The sequence below is a fragment of the Myotis nattereri genome (assembly GCF_964212035.1).
Source record: "Myotis nattereri genome assembly, chromosome: 1".
Classification (NCBI taxonomy): Eukaryota; Metazoa; Chordata; class Mammalia; order Chiroptera; family Vespertilionidae; genus Myotis; species Myotis nattereri.
Genome location: NC_138075.1, coordinates 104,219,670 through 104,243,088, shown reverse-complemented (window position 1 = coordinate 104,243,088; position 23,419 = coordinate 104,219,670). Strand labels below are relative to the sequence as shown.

The window sequence follows — 23,419 nt, the reverse complement described above, 5'->3', positions numbered from 1 at the left end:
AGCCCAACCAACTAGGGCTAATCCTCTTTAATAAAGAGGAAATATGCTAATTGACCCTCACACCATTGCAAAGATGGCTGTGCCCACAGCCAGTAAGGAGGGAATATGCTAATTGACTACCCCGCCCTCAAAGATGGCAGCACCCATAGCCAATAAGGAGGGAATATGCTAATTTACTGCCCCACCCTCAAAGATGGTGGCGCCCACAGCCACAATATGGTCCCTTCAGCCCTGCTGGGGTGGCAGGCATGTGGCTTGCTGTGCACCTGCCTCGGGAGACCCCCAGTCCCCTCAGCCCCCCAGCTGCCCAGGGCTGGCCCGAGGTCCAGTTAACCAGGGCCGGCAGTGGCAGAAGCAGAGGTGTGGTGGGGGTGTCACCTTCCCCTGATCGCCAGGTCACCTCCCGCCCCTGAGGGCTCCAGACTGTGAGAGGGGACAGGACAGGTTGAGGACCCTCCTTCCAGTGCATGAATTTTCATGCACTGGGCCTCTAGTTTATATATAAAGATTTTACCTCTTGTTGAGCAATATTTTATTCATTTATTACACTTTTTCTCTTTTCAAGGAAAAAGTAATAGCCTATTAATGGTTTGTTTACATGAACCATTTCTGTCAATTTTGATGTTAATTGTCTAATAAGATTTGTGTTTTACTTTAAACACTGATTTGGCCAGTTTTGGAGTTTCTATTTTCCTTTTTTTAAGGCTAATACGCCCATAGATAAGAACGCTTTTTAAATGTCCCAGAAATGGCCTTTTCTGCATTTGCCATTGTGCTGCTATAGTAGTACGGTCTGTGGTGTCTCGTGTGTGAGACTGATTTTATTGTCTGAGTGGTTTCCAGCTTCTAGGTCATTAAGACCGTTCCAGCATTTTCTATGGTTTCAGAGATAAAACTGTTGATGAGCAGTGTGGTCCTCACGGCATTCATGGTCTGAGTTGGTCTGCGCTTTTATCTGTAAATCTCCTTGGCTTGACAGATAGTTCCCTGTTGTCAGTCTTCTGGTACTATTCTTACTGTCTGTTACACTGTTGTTTCTCCCACCTTTTCTTTTAAACCTTTGGTCATTCATCCTATTATATTTTAAATTCATTATGTCCTGTTCAAGGTATTGACTATGTTGACTTTTTCAGAGGGGAGCAAGGTGATGTGCTGAGATCACTGTGCCCTTGCAGAGGGACCAGAAGGGTCACTACAAAGGCCAACCAAGACGATGGAATCCAGAATTTAGGATTCTACTGTGGTGGTTGGTTTTCTGGCATACACACTGTCTAAAAGATAATGAGATGTTTTCAGGACCTTCTACAAAGAAATGTGATAATGAATGAGAAACAATGGTTCTGTAGTTTATTTCCTTATAATGTCTTTATATAGTTTTAGAAAACTAAATTTACATATACACAAAGAGCTTAGTCTTTATTCCCCTTGGGTCCTTGACATGTTTTGGTATTTGAGACATATTGGTATTGAGAAGAAGTTCTCTACCACTCCATTACACTTTCCATGATTTATAGGAATGATTATTAACACAGTCCTGGCTTTTTTTCCAGAGTCACTATAGAGTTGGAGACATAACACTCAATGATTTAAATACTTTTAGTTTATATTTATATATATGAAAAGGGGAGTGAAAACTTCACGTATTTTAAATGTTATTTTGCTATACTGAAGTCCTAATCACTGGCTCTAATTTGTAGAACATAGGTATTAAATACAGGTTGAGATGAAAGGTGTGATAGACACTAACATGAGTTAGTAATGAGGAACTTGGGATGGATTATCTTTGAAACATTTTTTTCTCTTCCGTGGTAGGCTGTGAAAGAAACTTTATTTTCTGGGTGTAAGCAAAGGGTTGAGGTTAGTGAAAGATGCCCAGAAGTTTTGTAGGATATTATCTTGCCTACACTTTTCAAAGGGATTGAAAAATAATTATGATAATTGATATTAATCCACCATGTATTTATTGGGGTACCTTTTAGCCAGTAGCATGGCAGGACACAAAGATTAATGAAATAGACCCTTCCCTAAGAAAATCAAGAACTTTTTATTGAATCCGCATTTGTTAAGACAAGCATATTGGGAAGATGAATTTATCTGCTTGTTGTTACTTGAACAAATATTTGAGTGTCTAAAATTAAGTTTATTTATATTCTTTTAATATTGCTCCTCTATTATTGAAATTATTTTAGCACTGATGTGAAATAACTGTAGGTCCCATTTGTTGAAATCTGTACTGATATAACTTTCCTCAATAAAATTCTGACAAGCCTCCTGTGTTATTTAAATGCTACTGTAACTGAAACCACAGGTTTGGCTGCCTGCTGCAACAAAAGCCATACTCCTGAGGCAGATACTGGTGCAAAAGGAATGAGGTTTATCCAGGTGCCATAAGACCTGGGAGAATGGTGGGCTCCCATCTCACAGACTGTCTCCCCTTCCTGCTCAAGTCCATGGTTCTTATAGAAATAGAGGGAGGAGGGCTTTTTTTCTATCCAGTTATCTTTCTAGCTTCTGGCACATTGAGTTCCTGTCCATTCATTTTTCTAGTTTTCCCGCACTCAGGTCTTATCCATTCCTTCTAGCTTTTGGTGTGCAGGGGCCCTATCCATTCATCTTTCTAGCTTTTGGCAGCTTGGTGTAAGGAATTCCCCCTGTGCCATCTTGGTCATTTAGGGAGACTCCCTGTTGCTCTGAGTGTCTAAGGCAGGGGTGGGCAAACTTTTTGACTTGAGGGCCATAATGGGTTCTTAAACTGGACCGGAGGGCCGGAACAAAAACATGGATGGAGTGTTTGTGTGAACTAATATAAATTCAGAGTAAACATCATTACATAAAAGGGTACGGTCTTTTTTTTTTTTTTTTAGTTTTATTCATTTCAAACGGGCCGGATCCAGCCCGCAGGCCGTAGTTTGCCCACGGCTGGTCTAAGGTAACACCACTGATCATTGCTCCAAGATACCTTCCCTTTTCCGAAAGGAAGAGAAACCTGCAGTCTCAGCTCTCTCTAGGTTTTGCTCCTGATTTCCATACTTGATCCGGATTTAGACTGGAGAGCTTTTCTAAACTCATAGCTGCAAGAACCACCAACTAGTCACTGCCACTCAGTTACATTTCTTTAGCCTTGAACTTCCCTTCATTCCCAGTTGTCTACTGGGAATTATATATATTGGATATCTGGTAGTTTTATCTGAAACTGAACATTGTTTTTTGTCCCAAAGTTCGTCTTGTGCTTGCCTTCTGCCCAATTACCCATACCACAAACCTAGACATCTCAGATTCATCCCCTCTTTCACACTGCCACCCACCCACCATGTACCAAACTCTTTTAACTAAGTCTCTTGTCTGCATTTTTTTAAAAATATATTTTATTGATTTTTCACAGAGAGGAAGGGAGAGAGACAGAGTTAGAAACATCGATGAGAGAGAAACATCGATCAGCTGCCTCTTGCACATCCCCCACCGGGGATGTGCCGGCAACCCAGGTACATGCCCTTGACCGGAATCGAACCCGGGACCCCTCAGTCCGCAGGCTGACGTTCCATCCACTGAGCCAAACCGGTTTCGGCTTGTCTGCATTTTAACAATTATACATTTTAATTGTCTTTTCACTCAACTGGCTTTCCATTAATTTACCAGAGGTCCTCAAACTTTTTAAACAGGGGCCAGTTCACTGTCCCTCAGACATTACAGACATGCGCACTGTGGGCCCGGGACTAGTCGGCTGCTAAGCAGGACAGGCAGCGGCAGCAAAAACACCCGGCGGGCCGGATAAATGTTTTCGGTGGGCCGCAGTTTGAGGACCCCTGATTTAGACCCTCATGACTTCTTCATTATTACACAAATGAACTAGAAGTGTTTACCTTCTTGCCCTTTATTCTTGAAACCTTCTGCAGAAAAAAATGCAAGTTAAACTTGTGTGCATTTTTTAAAAAATATATTTTATTTACTTTTTACAGAGGAAGGGAGAACGGATAGAAAGTTAGAAACATTCAAGGGTGCACACTCTTTTGGATAACCTCACTCTCTTGAAATCCTCTCAAGTAGTAATAGTACTAGCTAACATTGATTGAGTACTTGCTATTTTCAGGAACTATTCTGAGGAATTTGTGGTAATTAAAGAAGATAACACACATGACTATCCTATGCTGTCCAGAACTAAGACCTCATAGACTGTTAAAGAAACTGCTCAGGTTTACACAACTGGTGAGTCACTTCTCTGAGCGTGGACTCATCTTGGGGAACCAATTCAAGATTAGCAACCCTATGGTGGAATGTACTGCAGGTGACAAGATACATGTGACTCTACCTCCACTGTTCCAGGTCATCTATGGAGTTGTTTTTCTGTGAGATAATAAATGACAGGAAAGCACAGGCTTTGGCTTTCCTCAGGTATATTTCCCTAAAAATTAGTTTCCAAATTTTTTGTGCTTGGCTTAACCCATTAGATGGCACTTAATTTCAAAAGATTTGCATTAAATTTCACTGTTAAAGCAATTTGTGAATTGGGGGAAATGTTTAACTTGTAAGTTATTTCTTTTACTTGTGAAATACAAGGGATAAATGATTGGCACACAATTAGTATTTATTCTGTGTTGTTGTTTTTTTTTTTTGAAAAGACATTGCTAAAGAGGTTATACAGTTGAAGAGTTGTTATAATGAATTTAATCATTTGTTTTTTGAATATCCCTGCCAGCTGATTAAAATTAGCCTAATTTAATCAGTATTGTATTCCATACTGAAGGTAATTTAGGCTAATGTCAAGGACACTTTTATCTGTCTTTGTAGACGGTATTGAAATAATGAGTGTCACAAAAAAAAGAAGCCAGAAAATGTTTGATGTTTTTCTTCTCTGCCTCTGGGATATTGAAAAGCTCACTTTTCCTTTTTGCATGCAGATTAAACTGAAAGGCATTTTGTAATATAACATTAGCGCTATATTTTATAAAACAAAGTTATCGAACTTTGATCTTTTGCTAATATTGGCTTGTGGTTGTCTGAATGAATAGTGACTTTATGTTATCTATCACTGTAAACTGAGCTTTCATTCGGAATGGAGTGAAGAGAAGTAGTGGGTTTGATGCGTCTTCATTGGAAAAGAAATTACTGTTAAGCAGCAACTCTCAGTGTCTATCCTGCTTTTCTTAGACCACTTTTTTTTCTTTTCTGCTCCTCTTACTCCCCAAAGACTTTACAGAACCATTTTAATTTATTTATTCTTTTAAAGCAGTTAAACTCTCTTTTTTTCTGAATATGCTTTTAGATGGAATTTAAGGTACCAGTGGGGTCTGGTTCACATTGTGAAGTCAATAGTTAAAGGCATTACTAACTTCCAAGTGAGTCCCCTATACAAATGACAAGTTGTCCTGGAAACAGCTTCATTCTTTGCGTTGAAAATATTGTCTTGTCTTTAAATGCCACAGATGATGATTTGCTTACCTTTGTTCCATCATCTTTAGGCCTAGCATTGAGCTGTTTTCTGCTTAACTACTTCCTAGTACTGATTGACTGACTGGAGCCATAGCCAGAGTTTCTTTTCTTGAGCTTTAAATTTTAAACATAATTTGCAAAATTTAGAAGTACAAAAGTGATTCTTCAGTTGTCTATTTTAGGATGGGAAGTTTTCCACCACTGATTGCCAAAAAAAAAGTATCATAGTTCACTAGATTTGATAGGCAAGAAATTTTGTGTGCTGAGTTATTTGTCACATATTCAATAATGGAATTAGAGATGGTTTGATTTGGGACATATGTGAGTGACTACGTGCTGATGCAAACTCCAGCACAGAGCTCTATGATTCAGGCTGGTAGGAGAATGATTGCTACTTGAGGCTTACCTTCCTCTCATGTAAAACTCCTACTACCTTCCCCTCATTTAAACATTTGTATCTTGCTGGTTGCAGGGTGGGAGGTGGAATTGAGGGTGGCATGGGCATATGGAGACAAAGTTTTTAGATCAATATAACAGGTCCTAGCTTAATTTGCCTGTCTGGCTGGTGAGGTACTCGAGGTACTCAAAGGGGCCTTCCTAACCCAGGGGCTCAACTCTACCAACTCTACCTTGAATTTACCAGATGGAAGCAAAATCCAGACACATGATAAAAGGGCATGAGATTTTAACGTACAAGACTCAGTGATCCTGCTTGGTGGTAATTAAGTGCTGTATTTATGGGCTGAGCAATCACGTTGGCAGTTTCTCATCCCTAGGTCTGTGGCTCAAGGTCTGGGGAGAGTTGAGGATGGTGACATGGACTTGGGAATGAAGGGGGCTATGGCATGTTTTTGTTAGACAAAGATGAGGAGTATCACTTCACACATACTTGCTCACCAAAGCTCAAGTAACATCATGATTGGCACTGTGGGTTTTGGTAGTGTACTTTTAATTACAGTTTAGAGTAAGGTATTGAAAGGGTGTGTGTGTGTGTGTGTGTGTGTGTGTGTGTGTGTGTGTGCTGTTGGCTTGTCTTATTATGGCTTATTTCCTACATGATGGTGGACTTTTGATTAATAAAATATTTTTTTAAATTTAGGTCCCTAATCCCCAGACTGTGACATTCATTGAAGGAGTTGCTCTTGAGGGAGTCTATTTACTATTCATCAATGCAGCTTATTTTTGAGTATTAATTCTGAACAGCTATTTCTGAATTAATATGTAGTACATATTGATTGCCAAGCTAAATTATCTATAGGTTAAAACACCTTGCTGTTGAAGCCCATTTTCACATCCTATTCACTTTTAGATAGATGTATGTTTGAAGGCTGGCAGAGTCGCAAGGTGGGAGCACCAACTGTCTCTAAAATCTCAAGCCCTGAAGCTAGACATTGAGCAGATTTGAGGTCCAGTTACTTGGTATAGTACAGGGAAGGATTCCTTTCTTGTTGCTGTTCTTAGCTTAGCCAGTAGAAAAGTGACTAACCTTTAGTATGCTTGTGGCATTTTAGAGTTCCGTTCTAATCTTTGGGTCTTTATTATTTATTTTTTTGCAATGAGCAGAATATACTTAATTCTTAAAATGCTGATGAAGCACAGAGTTTAGTCTTGCATATGTAGCATTTAAAGTTTTTCAGTGGCAAGCTTGAGATTCTCCTGTAGTGAGTGAGGTTTTATTGGTATAGCTTGTATTACTACTATTACAAAACATCATTGGTTTAAATATATTCTTTTACTGCTGTTTTGCTTCTTCATTCAGTAAAACAGTAGCTGTATTTAAATGAGTTTTTAATGAACCATTAGAGCAAGTAAGGCTCAGAGAGTGACTAAGGATTTAGTATTATCTCTATGTCATTAAAATAACTTCAGTCATCATAAAGCTTAAAAATTGATTTTAAAGATTTTTCATGTCAACATAGTAATTCGTTATTACATCATTACATTTGATTATGAGGTTCATATCGCTTTTTTCTCGCCTTGTCTCTTCTTTGTCTCTCTGAGTGAAAGCTGTGTGTGTTCAGTATAAAATCAAAGTAAATGCCACTGTCTCCAATTTAGAGTCAACCTGTCTATATGTGATTAGGCAATTTTAGAATTATTTTATCTCACTGTAAAATCTTGCTTTTTATTAACACTTCAGCAGTGGTATAATGCAGTTGTAGCCTCACAGATGGGTACAGATGGAACACTGGTACTTGTTGATGGTGAAGGGAGAGAGAGTGATTTACCTTAGATTTAGAAAGTGGGTCAGCTAGCTATGAGTACAGCATTTATATATTTTCATTGTGATTCTCATTTGACATACTCAAGGCTGTTAGTTGATCATAACTCTTAGATTGGGAATCTAATCAGCCTGAAGGCTGAATGGTAATAGAGTGTTATACCCTGAGAGATGGCATAATTAAATCCCAGCTCTGCAATGTAAGCATCTGTGCTGTGGTCTTAGGTGAATATATTTCACAGTGGTTTCCACATGGAGCTTAATACCTTCATTTGGGATCTGTGACCCAGTAGTTACCTTCTTAAAGGACGCTACTAGCTCTTGTGAGACAGGTGGCTTTGACTAGCAACAGGTGGAAACTTATGATGGTGATGATCTCCTAGCAAGCTTGTTGAGTTAGTGCTGTTTTACCCTCTGTTATGTGTGATATTGTTTGAAATGGCACTGGTAAATATTTCTTGCATTTTGAGTAGATGACATAGTATGCTCATCTACATAACTATGCGAGTGTCTGTTAGTTTTCCTCTTTCCTTTGTGTCACAGGTTATCTAGTGTGCTTTATGGGAGACAGATGAAAATGAATTTTCTTTTATAAGAGGGATGGCTAAAGGGGAATTTAGGAACCTAAATAGTTGACCTACTTCATCAGATATTTGAAAGAATATCCCTGAGTGAAAGGGCAGAAAAATGTAAAGGTATTGATATTTGTGATCCTAAGTATAGAAATTCAGAGATTGACTTATAGGAAGGAAAAGCCATTTTTGAAATAGTGGTAGTTTAGGATATGTTATGGAACAACCTCACATCAATTATAAAATAGCTGTTCTTCAACTACTTGATTTTTACTGTTAATTTTTTTGGAAACATCGCACTGCTGTCTGTAACTCTCACATTTACTGACTTTTCTGTATTTATTCTCTATAGGCAAATCTGCCCATGGAATCTTCCTGCCATTGCTCAAAGATCTATGTTACTTCATGCCATCATTATTTTGGGGTTCAAAAGTACTGTATTAGTAAGAATATTGACAATATGGCAAACAGAGCTCCCTGCCATAACCATAGTTAAGTGCTCTTTCTCTTTTGTGTTTCTTGCTGATTTTTGTTTTGATATTGTAAACCAAATGATTGAGTGGAGTCTGTCTTACTCATTGTTCCTTAAGGTGAAGAGAGTATCTTAAAGGTATCTTTAGTTTTTTTGTTTTGTTTTGTTTTGTTTTTAGTATTTCTCCACATGCTTTGGACCTTCTCTAGGGCCAAAAATGTGAAGCCTTTCTAAAGAGTTATGTCTTTATTTCAAAGTCCGAGAATTCCATATGTTATCTTACTATGCAAAAGACATTCATGTTACCCATAATAATAATCTTTCTCTGGGTATGTTTAGCCTGTACATGAATAAATCAGACAGAAAGAAAGATGGCTCAAGGGTGGTGTCAGCAAAGTGGCTTCTGAGGTGTATGAATCTGAGTCTAGAGGTCTTGAGATCTCACTTAGACAGTTAGTTGACTTAATTCACCTGCCATTTTCCTGTATAAAGAAAGAATCTATAAGATCTTCTGATTCTTTTAAAAAGCTCTTCTTGGATCCAGAAACATGGAAGCATGGAACAGAGCGAGGAATTGAGGGAGGATGGGTGGGTAGGTGGGAGGTAATCAACCAAGGACTTTGTATCCATATATGCTTGGCCCATGGACACAAACAATGGGGCTTTGAGGGCCTGGGGTGGGGGGTAGGGGCAGGTTGGAGAGGGTCAAGGGGGGAAAAAGGGAGACATATGTAATACTTTCAACACTAAAGATTTTTTTTTTTAAAAAAAGAGGTAGAGCAAGATTACATGAATTTTCTTTTGGAATCTATACATATAAAAGCCTAAGTGACCATTAGGACCTGTCCACCAAAAGACTGGTCGGCAGTTGCTCTGACGACACACTGACCACCAGGGGGCAGACACTCAATGCAGGAGCTGCACCCTGGTGGTCAGTGTGCTCTCACAGCCAACCTCCAGCAGCTGGCCAACCTCCCATGGTCCCTGCCCCCGGCCAGCCAGCCCCAATAGACCCTGATCTCCAGCCAGGCTGAGGGACCCCACCCATGCACGAATTTGTGCACTGGGCCTCTAGTATTTTATAAGAGCCACAGCCCATAAATATTTATGAATGCTAGAACACCATTGACTGCCTTTGCTAGGGAAAAAAACCAAATGATTAAATGAGTATTTGGTTGTTCATTTTGTAATTTCTTGATCGCTTTATATAACAGAAACTAGAGAATATTGAAAATTCTTAGTAGATGAAAAGCTGAATAATTTAAATTCAGAGTTTTATTTTGAATGCAGTATTAATTTTATAATCTCTTTAAGCAAGCACTCATGGTTATGAAGGCATTTGCAATGTTATTTGAATGTGTCCTTTACTAGTAGCTACTATAGATAATTTGTGGTCCTTATACTTCTTTAGAAAAATTTGGAGGGTCTATAGAGGTATTGAATAATTCCGAGTTACAGACAGCAAAGTGCAAAGATACTTTTCTTTTCCAGTGGAAAAACAGAAATGAATTTAATTTCCATGCTTTTGTATTTCTCTAAACTATAGAGAAATTTAAATTTGTGCTCCCATAGAGTCAAAATGATGAAATACTTAAAAATAAAAATAAATAGATAAATAAAAAGCTCTTCTGATATCTCCAGCATGGAATTGTTTGTATTTGTTTGAGTTACCCTCAAATGTGTTCAGAAAGTTTTAGGTGGTGGTATCAAATTCGTAAGTTGGGTTAATTGCCTTTGGTAAATCAAGAATGAACAGAATTCTGTTCAAAGACTTGTATATGGTCACAGTCTACAGTTTTGTAAGTGGGCTGTGCTGTCGATATGTTAGATGTTCAGGAGCAAGAACATTGGGGAGAAGATATATTTGATTTCTAATCTCAGATTCATTTTGTACTTATTTATAATTCAGCTTTGGTCAGATTAATCTGAGCCTCAGTTTCCTGTACATTTGTATATAATAAAGAGGTAATATGCAAATTGACCTTTATGCTGTAATGCTGTTACAAGATGACAGTGCACACATTAGGGTCAGGGCAGCAGGGGCTGGGTCAGGGGCCACTCTGCACAGCTTCCGCTGGGGTTCCTGTGGCCCCGGGGGCCCAGCAGCCACTTTGTGTGACTTCTGCCGGGGTTTTTATGGCCCTGTGTGCGTGCTGTGGAGGCAGGGCCCAGCGGCCACTGCATGTGGCCTGGAGGCGGGACATCAGGGCGGCTCTCCCAGGACTTGGGGCTTTCCCATGGTGCTCTGGCCACATGGGGTGGGACTCTTGGACTTGGGGCAGTCCCATGGCGCAGGGGCGGGGCCCCGGGTCTCGAGCAATTTCGCGCAACGGGTCACTAGTTAAATATAAAAGCTGCTCTGATCTGTGAGCAATTGGGAGGTTTTAGGGTCTTCAAAAGAACTTCATTTTGTGGTTATTATGTTTTTTGGTTTTTCTAGTAAGGCCTCCTTTCCTTTTCCTGTTTCTCCTCCCTCTTATTATTGGTGTGTAGAAAAGCTTTGCATCAATCTTTAGTTACTATTGAAACTGATCTCAAACTTACAAAAATATTTGTCACCCACCCCAATATAACTTAATACTAACTAATATTACATGTGTACTTGTTCTGAAAGTTGATATAGCTTTCAAAGCTAGGACGGTAGGCATTGACACTATATTAGTTTCCTGTTGCTGCTGTAACAAATTAGAGGCTTAAAACAGCACAAATGCATTACCTTACAGTTCTGTAGGATGGAAGTCTGGCCTGGGTCTCACCAGGATAAAATCAAGTGTGAGCAGAGCTGTGTTAATTTCTGGAGGTTCTGGGGGAGAACCATTGCATTTTCTTCTAGAAAGGCCCCTATGTTTTTGTCCCATGGTTCCTTTCCTCATTTTCAAAGTCAGCAATGTAGTATCTCCCTAGCCATTGTCACACCTCTCTGACTCCACTGGAAAAGGTTCTCTACTTTTCCACTCAGGTGATGAGATGGGCTCAGTGTATAATCCAGGATAATCTCCCACTTTTAAGGTTCTTTTTTAATTGAATATATTACGGTGACATTGGTTAATAATATCATATAAGTTTCAGTTACTAGGTGTACCAGTTAATAATGCAGATTTTGTAAATAAAGAAAACCCAATAATTTCAAGAGAAACATCTAAAGCAGTGGTCCTCAAACTACGGCCCACGGGCCACATGCAAATACAAATATTGTATTTGTTCCCGTTTTGTTTTTTTACTTCAAAATAAGATATGTGCAGTGTGCATAGGAATTTGTTGATAGTTTTGTTTTAAACTATAGTCCGGCCCTCCAACGGTCTGAGGGACAGTGAACTGGCCCCCTGTTTAAAAAGTTTGAGGACCCCTGATCTAAAGTGCTTTATTCAAAGTAATGTCCATCGGTAGCTACACATTTCCACTATATTTCAGGTAATTTCTGGATACCGTCCCCATAGAACTTTCCTTGTTTTGAGGCAAGCCATTCAGAAACCAAATTTTCCACTTCTTCACACGTTTTGAAGTGCTGCTCAGAAAGTGCATGTGCCATCGATCGGAATAAGTGGTAATCTGAAGGAGCAAGGTCTGGTGAAGATGGCGGGTGGGTTAATACTTCCCAGGAAAGATCTTTTAACGTGTCTTTAACTGGTTTTGAAGTGTGTGATGGTGTGTCATCATGAAGCAAAATTACTTTGCCGTGTCTTCTGGCCCATTCTGGTTGTTTCACGATCAAAGCGTGGTTCAAACTGAGTATTTGTTGTTGGTAGCAATCAGTATTATCTGTTTCGCCTGGTTTTAGAAGCTCATAATACACACCTTCCTGATCCCAGCAAATGCAGAGCATTGTTTTCTTTCAGAAGCGATTTGGCCTTGCAGTAGATGTTGATGGTTGACCTGGATCAACCCATGATTCTCTGAGTTTGGGATTCTCAAAATAAATCCACTTTTCATCGCCAATCACAATTCGATGCAAAAACGACTTTATTTTGTGCCGTTGAAGCAACATTTTACTGATGACTTCTCGGTTTTCCATTTATCTTTTGTTCAGTTGATATAGTACCCATTTTCCTTCCTTTAAAATCTTTCCCATTGCTTGTAAACGATCGGAAATTGTTTGCTGAGCAACGTTTAATCTTTCTGCAAGTTGTTTTTGAGTTTGACATGCATCTTCATCCAATCATGCTTGTAATGGTTGGTCTTCAAACTTTTTCAGTTGACCTGGATGTTCTTTGTCTTTCACATGAAAGTCATCACTTTTAAAGCATTTAAACCAGCGTTCACAAGAATCTTGAGATGGAACATGTTCACCATAAGCTTCCTGAAGTACTCAGCAGCGCTTTTCTTCAAAATAATGAATTAAAACTTCCCACAAATGCTCTTTTTTTGGCACGAAATTCGACATTTTTAAGTGTAAAAATATCTATGATATTAACACCTTTAGCAAATTTGACATATGAAGTTTTGAAACTTGTTGTCAATACAACAAAGTAGCATACATATCAAATCCCATATATCAACATATGTGTAACTCCATCTATTGAAAAACATCCGCATTACCAACCGGTACACCTAGTATACAATTCTACAATACATCATCTGCATATCGCACTATGTTTACCACTTCAAAGTCAAGTCTCCTCCCATCACAATTTATCCCCCCTTTACCATCTTGGACCTTCCCCCATGCCCTCTTCCCTCTGGCATTCATTCTGTACTGTTCAAACTGAGTATTTGTTGTTGTCTATGTCTGTGAGTCTTTTTTTTTTTTTATCCAGGACAATTTTCCCCTTTTAAGATTTTTAATTTGAATCACATCTTCAAGTCCCTTTTGCCATGAAAGGATAATGCGCACAAATTCTGGGGATCTGGGCATGGACAGTAATGGGCATTATTCTGCCTGCCACCACTATCATGCTCTTTTTTGACATCAGTAAGTAGGCCTAGAGATGGTAGAGAGACCACTGTATTAACCAAAGCCATCCAGGAGGTAAGATCAGAGCTGTTTTTGAATTTAGGATTTTGAATTCTATAGTCTTAGCCACTCTGCTACAAGCACTTGTGGGCCTTCAGCTCATCATTTTACCCATTAAAAGGGACACCCTTGAACTAAATGGTTTATATGTGTTTGAATGTGATATTTATAAACAAGTTTTCTGTTGCAAGTTCTGATGTTTCAGAGTTAAAATGACTCATCCTGAGACAGGTAGGAAATGTGTGGCCCAATTTGGAGTTTATTTACATGTGGGTGATTAGGGGTGTTACCACAAGGTCAGCCTGTCTTTTCTTGTGGAGACTTATACGTACAAGGATCAGAAGAGATTAAGTAATAACTATTGAAAGTAAAAGTGAACTTTCAAAAATAATCATCTTCATAGGCAGCAATGTAGAATGTATCTGTTAAAATTTGGATTTGAGTCATGTGTCAAAAATAAAAGCAGAGTTTTTTTTATTGCTTTGAAGGGCATGATAGAGATTTTTAATATGTGATTTTTTTTGAAGGTCTCATTTTTTCTTGCTATATTACTATATGTATGCTTGTAGAGTAGATTTTTCTAAAATGATATACTCTTCCCATTTTAACACAATTTCATATCTTCACCTGGCACTTAAATTTTGGTTTAAAAGAATGCTGTAGAATTGTATGTTATTGGCATATTGCAAATCACCAACTGTAATTCTGCCTCTGAAATTCGAACAGCATTTGTTCCTGACACAGTCCAGATTTCATAATACTTATATTTTCTAAAATTCCTGAAGATAATTATTAAAACTATTATGTATGTAGAAGTTCTTCCATCATGTGTGGCATTTAAAGATCATTCATTACAATTTTTATTTTCAGTTTATTCTTGAGAGAGAATACATCACTGTGAAAAGTAAATAACATCTTAATTTCATTTGCTTCCATTTAAGCACCAAAATATCAAAACTTAGTATCTTCAAAATGCACTAAATGTTTTTTTTTAAAATTTTAAACTTCACCCAAGGTTATGTTTATTGATTGTAGAGCAAGTGGGGGCAGGTGGGAGAAGAGATAGAGAGGTGAGAGAGACACATCGGTTGCCTCCTTCCTATATGCGCTCTGACTGGGTATTGAACCCACAATCTAGGTATATGCCCTGACAAAGAATCACACCTGCCACCTTTTGGTGTATGGGACAATGCTCTAATTAACTGAACCACCTAATCAGGGCTCAAAATGCATTTTAGGCCACACACCTTGTGAGAAGTCTGATGACATTAAAATCAAGTATAGACATTCTAAATCCTGATGAAGAACCTGCAGTGGATATTGTTAAGCTTATCAGGGTTACCAAGGAACCTTGACTTTTAGTTTTATATCTCAAATTGAAATTTACTAAAAGGATGAGCAGTCTGTTGCAGGGTTGTCAAACATAGTTATGTTCATTTATTTATGTACTATCTGGTTGTTTTCATGCTACAATGGCAGAGTAGATTTGTTGTGACAGAGATTATATGGCTTACACATTTCCAAAAATATTTACTCTCTGGCTCTTTTCTGAAAAAGTTTACTGACCCTTGATGTGGTAGAATGTCTGTGTAACTAATATAGGGAGATGCTTGCCAGTCAGTTGTTAAATACTCAGGCTAATTTTATTACTGTATATGGGAACTTCTGTGTATACATAGAAACACCTTTTCATTTTTTATAACTGCTAATGAATTCTTTTCCCACTTATGTTGCTTATTATAAGGTTGAATTGCCCAACTATTCATCCTACTTTGATATCTTCCTACCACTTAGATTTCTTACAGATTGTTTAATTAGTTCATTATATATGATACCACAACAGAACTCTGAACTCCTGTGTGTCTACATGTCTTTATGACCTTAGGAAGGCTTTCTTTTTTGTTTTATGAATTTATTGATAACTAGAGGCGCAGTGCATGGAATTGTGCACTGGGGGGAGGGGGATGTCCCTCGGTGTCGCCTACGGGGATTGGGTTGAAACTTGTATCCAACATCCCATGCGGGGGGAGTGACCATGGGAGAAGTTTGCGCCTGCACTCGCCAGCCATGAGCCCAGCGTCTGGTGCCCGTCAGACAGCTGAGCAGCTCTCCTCCTGTGGGAGTGCACTCACCACCAGGTGGCAGCTCCTGTATTGAGCATCTGCCCTCTGGCCGTCAGTGCGCGTCATAGCGACCAGTCGTTTGGTCATTCGGTCGCTTAGGTTTTTATATATATAGATAGGTTGATACAAATTGCATTTGTTCAAAATGACAAAACTGCCCTAACCGGTTTGGTTCAGTGGATAGAGGATCGGCCTGTGGGCTGAAGGGTCCCAGGTTTGATTCCGGTCAAGGGCATGTACCTTGATTGCGGGCACAGCCCCAGTAGGGAGTGTGTAGGAGGCAGCTGATTGATGTTTCTCTCTCATCAATGGTTCTAACTCTCTATCCCTCTCTCTTCCTCTCTGTAAAAAAATCAATGAAATATATTAAAAAAAAACACACCTGTTAATGAAATAATGATTGCAATGATAAGTACTTCTCGTATGCTGTAAATTTATCTTGCTGTCATTTATAACTGACTAGAGGCACAGTGCACGAATTGGTACACCAGCGGGGTCCCTCTGCCTGGCCTGCAGCATCAGGCCAAAACCAGCTCTCTGACATTACCCCGAGGGGTCCCGGATTATGAGAGGGTGCAGGCCAGGCCGAGGGACCCCACCAGTGCATGAGCGGAGCTGGGGAGAGACGTGACAGGTTGGCCAGCTAGGAAGGGGCCATGGGAGGACTTCAGGGCATGTCCAGCCCTTCTCGCTCAGTCTTGATCAGCCGGACCCCAGCAGCAAGCTAACCTACCAGTCGGAGCGTCTGCCCCCTGGTGATCAGTTCTCATCATACAGTCTGGTCGACCGGTTGACTGTCTGCTTCCTGGTGGTCAGTGCAAATCATAGCGAGTGGTTGAGCGGCCTTAGCATATCATTAGCACATTAAGCTTTGATTGGTTGAACGGCCGACCAGTCGACCGGACACTTAGCATATTGGGCTTTTAATATATAGGATTGGAATATTGGCATTGAAAGAGCTTGACTTGGAGGCAGAAAGCATGTTTTGTTTGGGATATAGTCATGGTTTTTTTTAAAAATATATATTTTATTAATTTTTTTAGAGAGAGGAAGGGAGAGGGATAGGAGTTAGAAACATCAATGAGAGAGAAACATCGATCAGCTGCATCCTGCACACCCCCTACTGGGGATGTGCCTGCAACCAAGGTACATGCCCTTGACCGGAATTGAACCTAAGACCCTTCAATCCGCAGGCCAACGCTCTATCCACTAAGCGAAACTGGTTAGGGCGTCATGGCTTTTCTTTACTTGGAATGCTAACCTTTGTTTGCTAGGCCTAAGATTGTTGGGTGAATCACCAAGGTGGTATTGTTCCTTCAAACTTTATTAATTTTTTATTCTTGAGGTTTTAAAGAAGTGCTGCCACTGTTTAGTTATAAGAAGAAATTGATTTAATTTTAATTTTTTTTTAAAATATATTTTATTGATTTTTTACAGAGAGGAATGGAAAGGGATAGAGAGTTAGAAACATCGATGAGAGAGAAACATCGATCAGCTGCCTCCTGCACACCCCCCACCGGGGATGTGCCCGCAACCCAGGTACATGCCCCTGACCGGAATCGAACCTGGGACCCTTGAGTCCGCAGGCCGACGCTCTATCCACTGAGCCAAACCGGTTAGGGCGAATTTTAATTTTTAAGGTAGTTTGCAATACTGTATTATGAAATTTAGAAATTTTTCATTATGAAATAATTTTATATTTCAGAAAAGCTGCAAAAATAATAGTGTTTCCATATATCCTTCATCTATGCCTTTATACCACAGAATCATAATACAATTATTGAAGTAGGAAACTAGTCTACAGCCCTCATTTGGACTTTGCCTCTTTTCCACTAATGTCCTCTTGTTTTTAGTCCTAGATCCACTCAGGGACCGCACGTTGCATGCAGTTCATATTTCTCCTCAGTCTCCTCCAGTTCACACAAGTTCATGAGTCTTTTTCTTTTTTTTTTTTTTTACTTTCATAATCTTGATAGTTTTAAAGGATATTGCTGGGGTCCAACCCCAGCAGGTCCAGGGGTCCCAAAAGGTGTGGATGGAGTCGGCGAAGAAGGAACGACACGGAGACAGCGTTCAGTTGATCAGCAGCCCAGTCAGTTTCTCTAGCCAAGTTCTGGTCTGGATCTCCAGTGAAGTTCTGGTTCGGATCTCCAGCCAGGTTCTGTGTCCATGTTCTCTTGCTAGGTTCTCCAGGTTCTCCAGCCAGGTTCTGTAGCCATGTTCCCTCGCTAGGGTCTCCAGCCAGGTTCTGTCCAGGTTCTCCAGCCAGGTTCAGTCACCAGGTTCTAGTCAGGTTCTCTTGCCAATTTCTGTAGTCAGGTTCAGTCCAGGATCTTTTGCCATGTTCTCTCGCTAGGTTCTGTCTCTAGATTCTGAGGCCAGTTTCTGTCCAGGATCTTTTGCCATGTTCTGTCTCTAGGTTCTTCTCTAGGTTCTGTGTCTAGGTTCTGTGCCTCCTGGTTCTGTCTTCTAAGTTCTGTCTCTTGCTGTCTTGTTACATCTGTATTTATACCAGTTGATTCAATCCTATCAATCTCTATTACAAAAGTTAGGGCGTTTCTTATCTCCATTCCAGGGAGTAAAGATTATGTAGCTTAAGCATGATTGTTCGTAAAGTGATTAATTACCCGCCTGGCACTTAGTTGAGGGGATTTATTCCCTCCGTAACTTCAGGGGAAAATCCCTACCTGGGGAAACAATCTTTCTCAGAGAGGAGACCTTGGTTAAAACACATAGTGCCAAGAAGGTGAGCAAACATATTAAGAACAGTATGCCATATATGCCAGGTCCTTTGAAACAGCAAGGATGGACCGGCTCCCTGCAGGATATAAGTTATTTATAGAATGTCTACAAATTTGGATTGGTCTGATGCTTCCTCATAATTAGATCAAAGTTATATATTTTTGGCAGGAATATTACAGATGTCCCGTTACACTTCTCAGTACATTTTATCAGAGTTTATTTGATGTCTTATTACTGCTGATGCTAACTTTGGAAAGTGGTGCCTGTCATATTTCTCCACTGCAAAGAGACGATTTTTCATATATATATATATATATATATATATATATATATATATATATATATATAAATAAAGGGAGGGACCACGGGAGGTACGGAGGGGGAGAAAGAGATAGAAACATCAATGATGAGAGAGAACCATTTATCAGCTGCCTCCTGCATGCCCCACACTGGGGATCGAGCAGCATATGCCCTGACTGGAAATCAAACCATGACCTTCTGTTTCATAGGTCAATGCTCAACCACTGAGCCACGCTGGCTGGGCCTATTTTTTATTTTGAATTAAAATATTTTATAGAGAGATACTTTGAGCTATGCAAACATACTATTTCTCATTATATTCTCACCCATTAATTTTGGCATCCATTGGTAGATTTACCTGCAAAAGGTATTACTGTGGAGTTCCATCCTGTCAGTGGATAGAACTAAGAAATATATGTGTGTTTACCACATACCCATTAACATTCATTTATACTCATCTGTCGGTCTACATACCTATCTACCTACCTGTAAAAACCATGAGTTCATATTAATGCCTCCAGTTCTAATCTAAAGCATTGAGTGCATTTTCTACTTGTATCTTCTGTTTTGACAGTAAGAATTTGGCTCCCATTAACTTCATTATCCCAAACATTTTTCTTTCTCATTCGTTCCTGGTATGTGTGTTTGTGTGTGTGTGTGTGTATGTGTGTGTGTGTGGTATCGGTGGTGGTGGTAATAGTAGGGTGAGAATTTATAAAGTATACACTTGTGAGAAATAAATTTCCTAACCAGAATACAGTATTTCTTGGGCAGTTCTTTTTGTCATTAGCCTCACATTAAACAGTGAAAAAGTTTTTCGAAGTCACTTAGTTTTTATCTTCCCTACTACCTTCAGTTGGTTGCATTTTTGATGGGTAACACATTTAGGTTTATTTGTGTTCCATTTTAGATTATCCTGCCCTGTGGTTGATTTCAATTATTTAATTGCCTTTTAGTATTTGGATTATTATTATGGTTCTAGGAGTCGCTTACAGAAGTATCACTGCACTAGTATCTCCATTATCAATCACATTCTCTCTCTGCCTCTCTCTTTCAACCCTATTTCTACTAACTCCCTGTAGGCAATAAATTTCTTTTATATCTTTCCTACATTTCATTTTTTTTTAAATTAAATATTTATTGTTCAGATTATTACAGTTGTACCCCCCCTTTCCCCCCCCATAGCTCCTCTCCACCTGGTTCCCACTCCACTCTCTGCCCTTACCACCCCCCACCCTCCCGCCACTGTCCTCATCCATAGGTGTACGATTTTTGTCCAGTCTCTTTCCACATCCCCCACACCCCTTTGCCCCCAAGAATTGTCACACTCCCTTTCTATGCCCCAATTCTATTATATTCGCTACCTTATTCTGTTCATCAGATTTTTTTATTCACTTGATTTTTAGATTCACTTGTTGATAAATGTGTATTGTTCATAATTTTTATCTTTACCTTTTTCTTCTTCTTCCTCTTCTTAAAGAATACCTTTCAGCATTTCATATAATACTGATTTGGTGGTGATGAACTCCTTTAGCTTTTTCTTATCTGTGAAGCTCTTTATCTAACGTTCAATTCTGAATGATAGCTTTGCTGGGTAATGCAATCTTGGTTGTAGGTTCTTGATATTCATCACTTGGAATATTTCTTGCCACGCCCTTCTGACCTGCATAGTTTCTGTTGAGAAATCAGCTGATAGTTTTATGGGTACTCCCTTGTAGGTAACTGACTGTCTTTCTCTTGCTGCTTTTGAGATTCTCTCTTTGTCTTTTGCTCTTGGCATTTTAATTATGATGTGTCTTGGTGTGGTCCTCTTTGGATTCCTTTTGTTTGGGATTCTCTGTGCTTCCTGGACTTGTAAGTCTATTTCTTTCACCAGGTAGGGGAAGGTTTCTGTCATTATTTCTTCAAATATGTTTTCAATATCTTTCTCTCTTCTTCTGGCACCCCCATAATTCGGATGTTGGTTTGCTTGAAGTTGTCCCAGAGGCTCCTTACACTATCTTCATATTTTTGGATTCTTTTTTCTTTTTGCTTTTCCAGTTGGATGTTTTTTGCCTCTTCGTATTTCAAATCTTTGACCTGATTCTTGCGATCCTCTAATCTGCTGTTGGATCTCTGTATAATATTTGTTATTTCAGTCATCTTATGCTTAATTTCTAGTTGGTCCTTTTTCATATCCTCGAGGGTCTCACTAGATTTTTCGAGGGTCCCACTAAATTTATTGGCAGTTTCTAGAAAATTCTTTAAAAACCTTATATCCGTGGTTTTGAACTCTATATCCAGTAGTTTGCTTTGCTCTATTTCTGTCATTTGTGACCTGTTTCTTTGTCTCTGCATTTTTTATGCTTCCCTGTGTTGATAGAGTGCCTTTCTGTGCTAGGTGTCCTATAGGGCCAGTAGCTCAGCCTCTCAAATTATCTGAGGTGGACACTCTTGGTGCACCCTTTTGTGGGCTGTGTGCACAGTCTTGTTGTAGTTAAGCCTTGATTGTTGTTGGTATCACTGTGAGGAATTGACCTCCAGGTCAGTCGGTTGTGAGAATCAGCTGTGTCTACGGTGGGAGAACTTCTGTGCTGAAGACACCCTTCTGGGGCAAGACTTGCTTCAGTGGGGCTTTGGTGCTCACTGAGTCTGTCCCCTGAGTGTGTCCCTTATGGATTTGAGGAGTTGTAATCTGGATGGTCCCACTCTGACCACTGGTTACACTGGCACTTGTATCTCTAAGGAGGTGCTAATTTAGCCTCTGCCTGAGGCTACCCAGCAGGAGCTACGGAGACATCTGCAGATTCCTCTTCTTTTTTTGGGGTTTGAAGGTGCCCAGATGAGGCCCACCTGTGAAGCAACACAAGCTGCTGTGGGGCCTTGGGCCTTCTTTTGGATGTTCTGGGTCTCTCTGACCCAGCTGCAGTTTGTTTGGTAATTTTAGATTGCAAAGGGCCAGGCCATTCATATGCAAAAGGCTCTGCACACTGCTTGGGTGGGGTGGCGTCTCAGGGAATCAACAGGGTGGAGCAAACAGCTATGGCTGATCCTCAGCCCTGCCCTAAGAGGCCCGGGATCTCAATGTCCCGAGGTAATCGCTGCAAGCATCTCTGAGAGAAAGCCGCCCTTGAGTTCCGCCGATGCCAGACAGTCCAGTTTCTCCCCGTATGAGTCTGAGTCCCCAGAGATTCGCCCAGAACTGGAGTTCAGAGCAGTCAGGAGCTTGTGACTCCCTCCTGATTGAAAGAGCCAACTGTGTCCTCAGTTGCCAGCCCTTTCCTTGTGTGCCTCTGTACCTTTGCACTTTACTTCTGCTCCTTCTCTGAGCCTCAGTGTGCTTGTCTCTTTCCTCCTAGTTGTAGAATTTCCACCCAGCCAGCCTTCCTGTGGTTCTGGATGATGTCTGTTTTGTCCTTTAGTTGTATTTTTGAAGTGGTTGTGCGAGGCAGCAATTTCAGGTGTTTACCTATACCCCCATCTTGGTTTCTCCCTCTCAATCTCTTTCCTATATTTCTATCTCCCTTAGCATTCTATGATATTAAAACATTTTTATTGTTTTTCCCCATAGAATTTTGGATATGAAATGTAGAAAGGAAAAAAGTAAAGCATCAAAACTCAGAGAAAGATAAATTCTTGAAGTTTTGCTTCCTAAAACATAACATTGCTGGTTGCATAAATATCAGTACTGTTGCTCTGTCAGAGTAATTGAAATGCCTTTGTGTATAATTTCCCCTTTACCTTTTGTTTCTAGCTGGTAGCAGTGTTTGATGAACAGGATCCACATCATGGAGGTGATGGCACCAGTGCTAGCTCCACAGGCACCCAGAGTCCAGAGTTATTTGGCAGTGAGCTTGGCACCAACAATGTTTCAGCCTTTCAGCCTTATCAAGCAACAAGTGAAATTGAGGTCACACCTTCAGTCCTTCGTGCAAGTAAGCGAAAGTTCATTCTTTAATGCACATTTTATCTTAATTTATAGGGATGCCAACTTTTATTATCCAGCCATGATGCTGTGAATGGTATTTTATCATCTGTTTTTATAAAAATTTTTTTATAAAAAGTTTAGAATCAGGACAAATGTATTTTGCGAAAGAGATAGGCAAGGTTCTTTACATTTTATAGATTGGGCTTACTTTACTTGGTACCGGTAGACTTTTAATTGCTCACTAAATGTATATATATAAAAGTCTAATATGCTAAGTGTCTGACCCTTTAGTCGACCGCTCAACCAGTCACTATGATGCACACTGACCACCAAAAGGCAGATGCTCCAACAGTAGGTCAGCTTCCTGCTGGGGTCCAGCCTATTGGGACTGGGCGAGAGAGGCCGGACATGCCCTGGAGCCAACCTCCCACGGTCCCTCCCAGGCCTCTAAAATACTTCTTCTAATTAATTTCTGTCAATGTGCATGCATTCATACATTGGGCCTCTAGTGTTAGGATAAGAGTTAATTTCCTGAATTTTTCTTTCCATATATTTCAAACAGAAATAATTAAAGGGCTTTACATTGAAATAAAATATAGCATGTTTGATTGCCATTCAATTTGGTTATAACCATTACTTGAATTTTATCTGTTGAACAGGAGGAGAGACCTCAAGGCCATAATTATCTTCAGGGATCTGGAAGA

The 23,419-nt window shown here is 39.8% G+C and overlaps 1 protein-coding gene across 7 annotated transcripts in view; it reads left to right on the top strand.

Annotated features, from left to right (window-relative positions):
- PARD3 (par-3 family cell polarity regulator) overlaps nucleotides 1–23,419 on the top strand; it is an 823,338-nt gene that overhangs the window by 288,245 nt on the left and 511,674 nt on the right. For all 7 annotated transcript variants that reach the window (XM_081109711.1, XM_081109709.1, XM_081109710.1 and 4 more), the window contains exon 3: nucleotides 22,542–22,722. In XM_081109711.1, coding sequence (XP_080965837.1) covers nucleotides 22,542–22,722 — 181 coding nt within the window. The remainder of the gene's footprint in view (nucleotides 1–22,541; nucleotides 22,723–23,419) is intronic.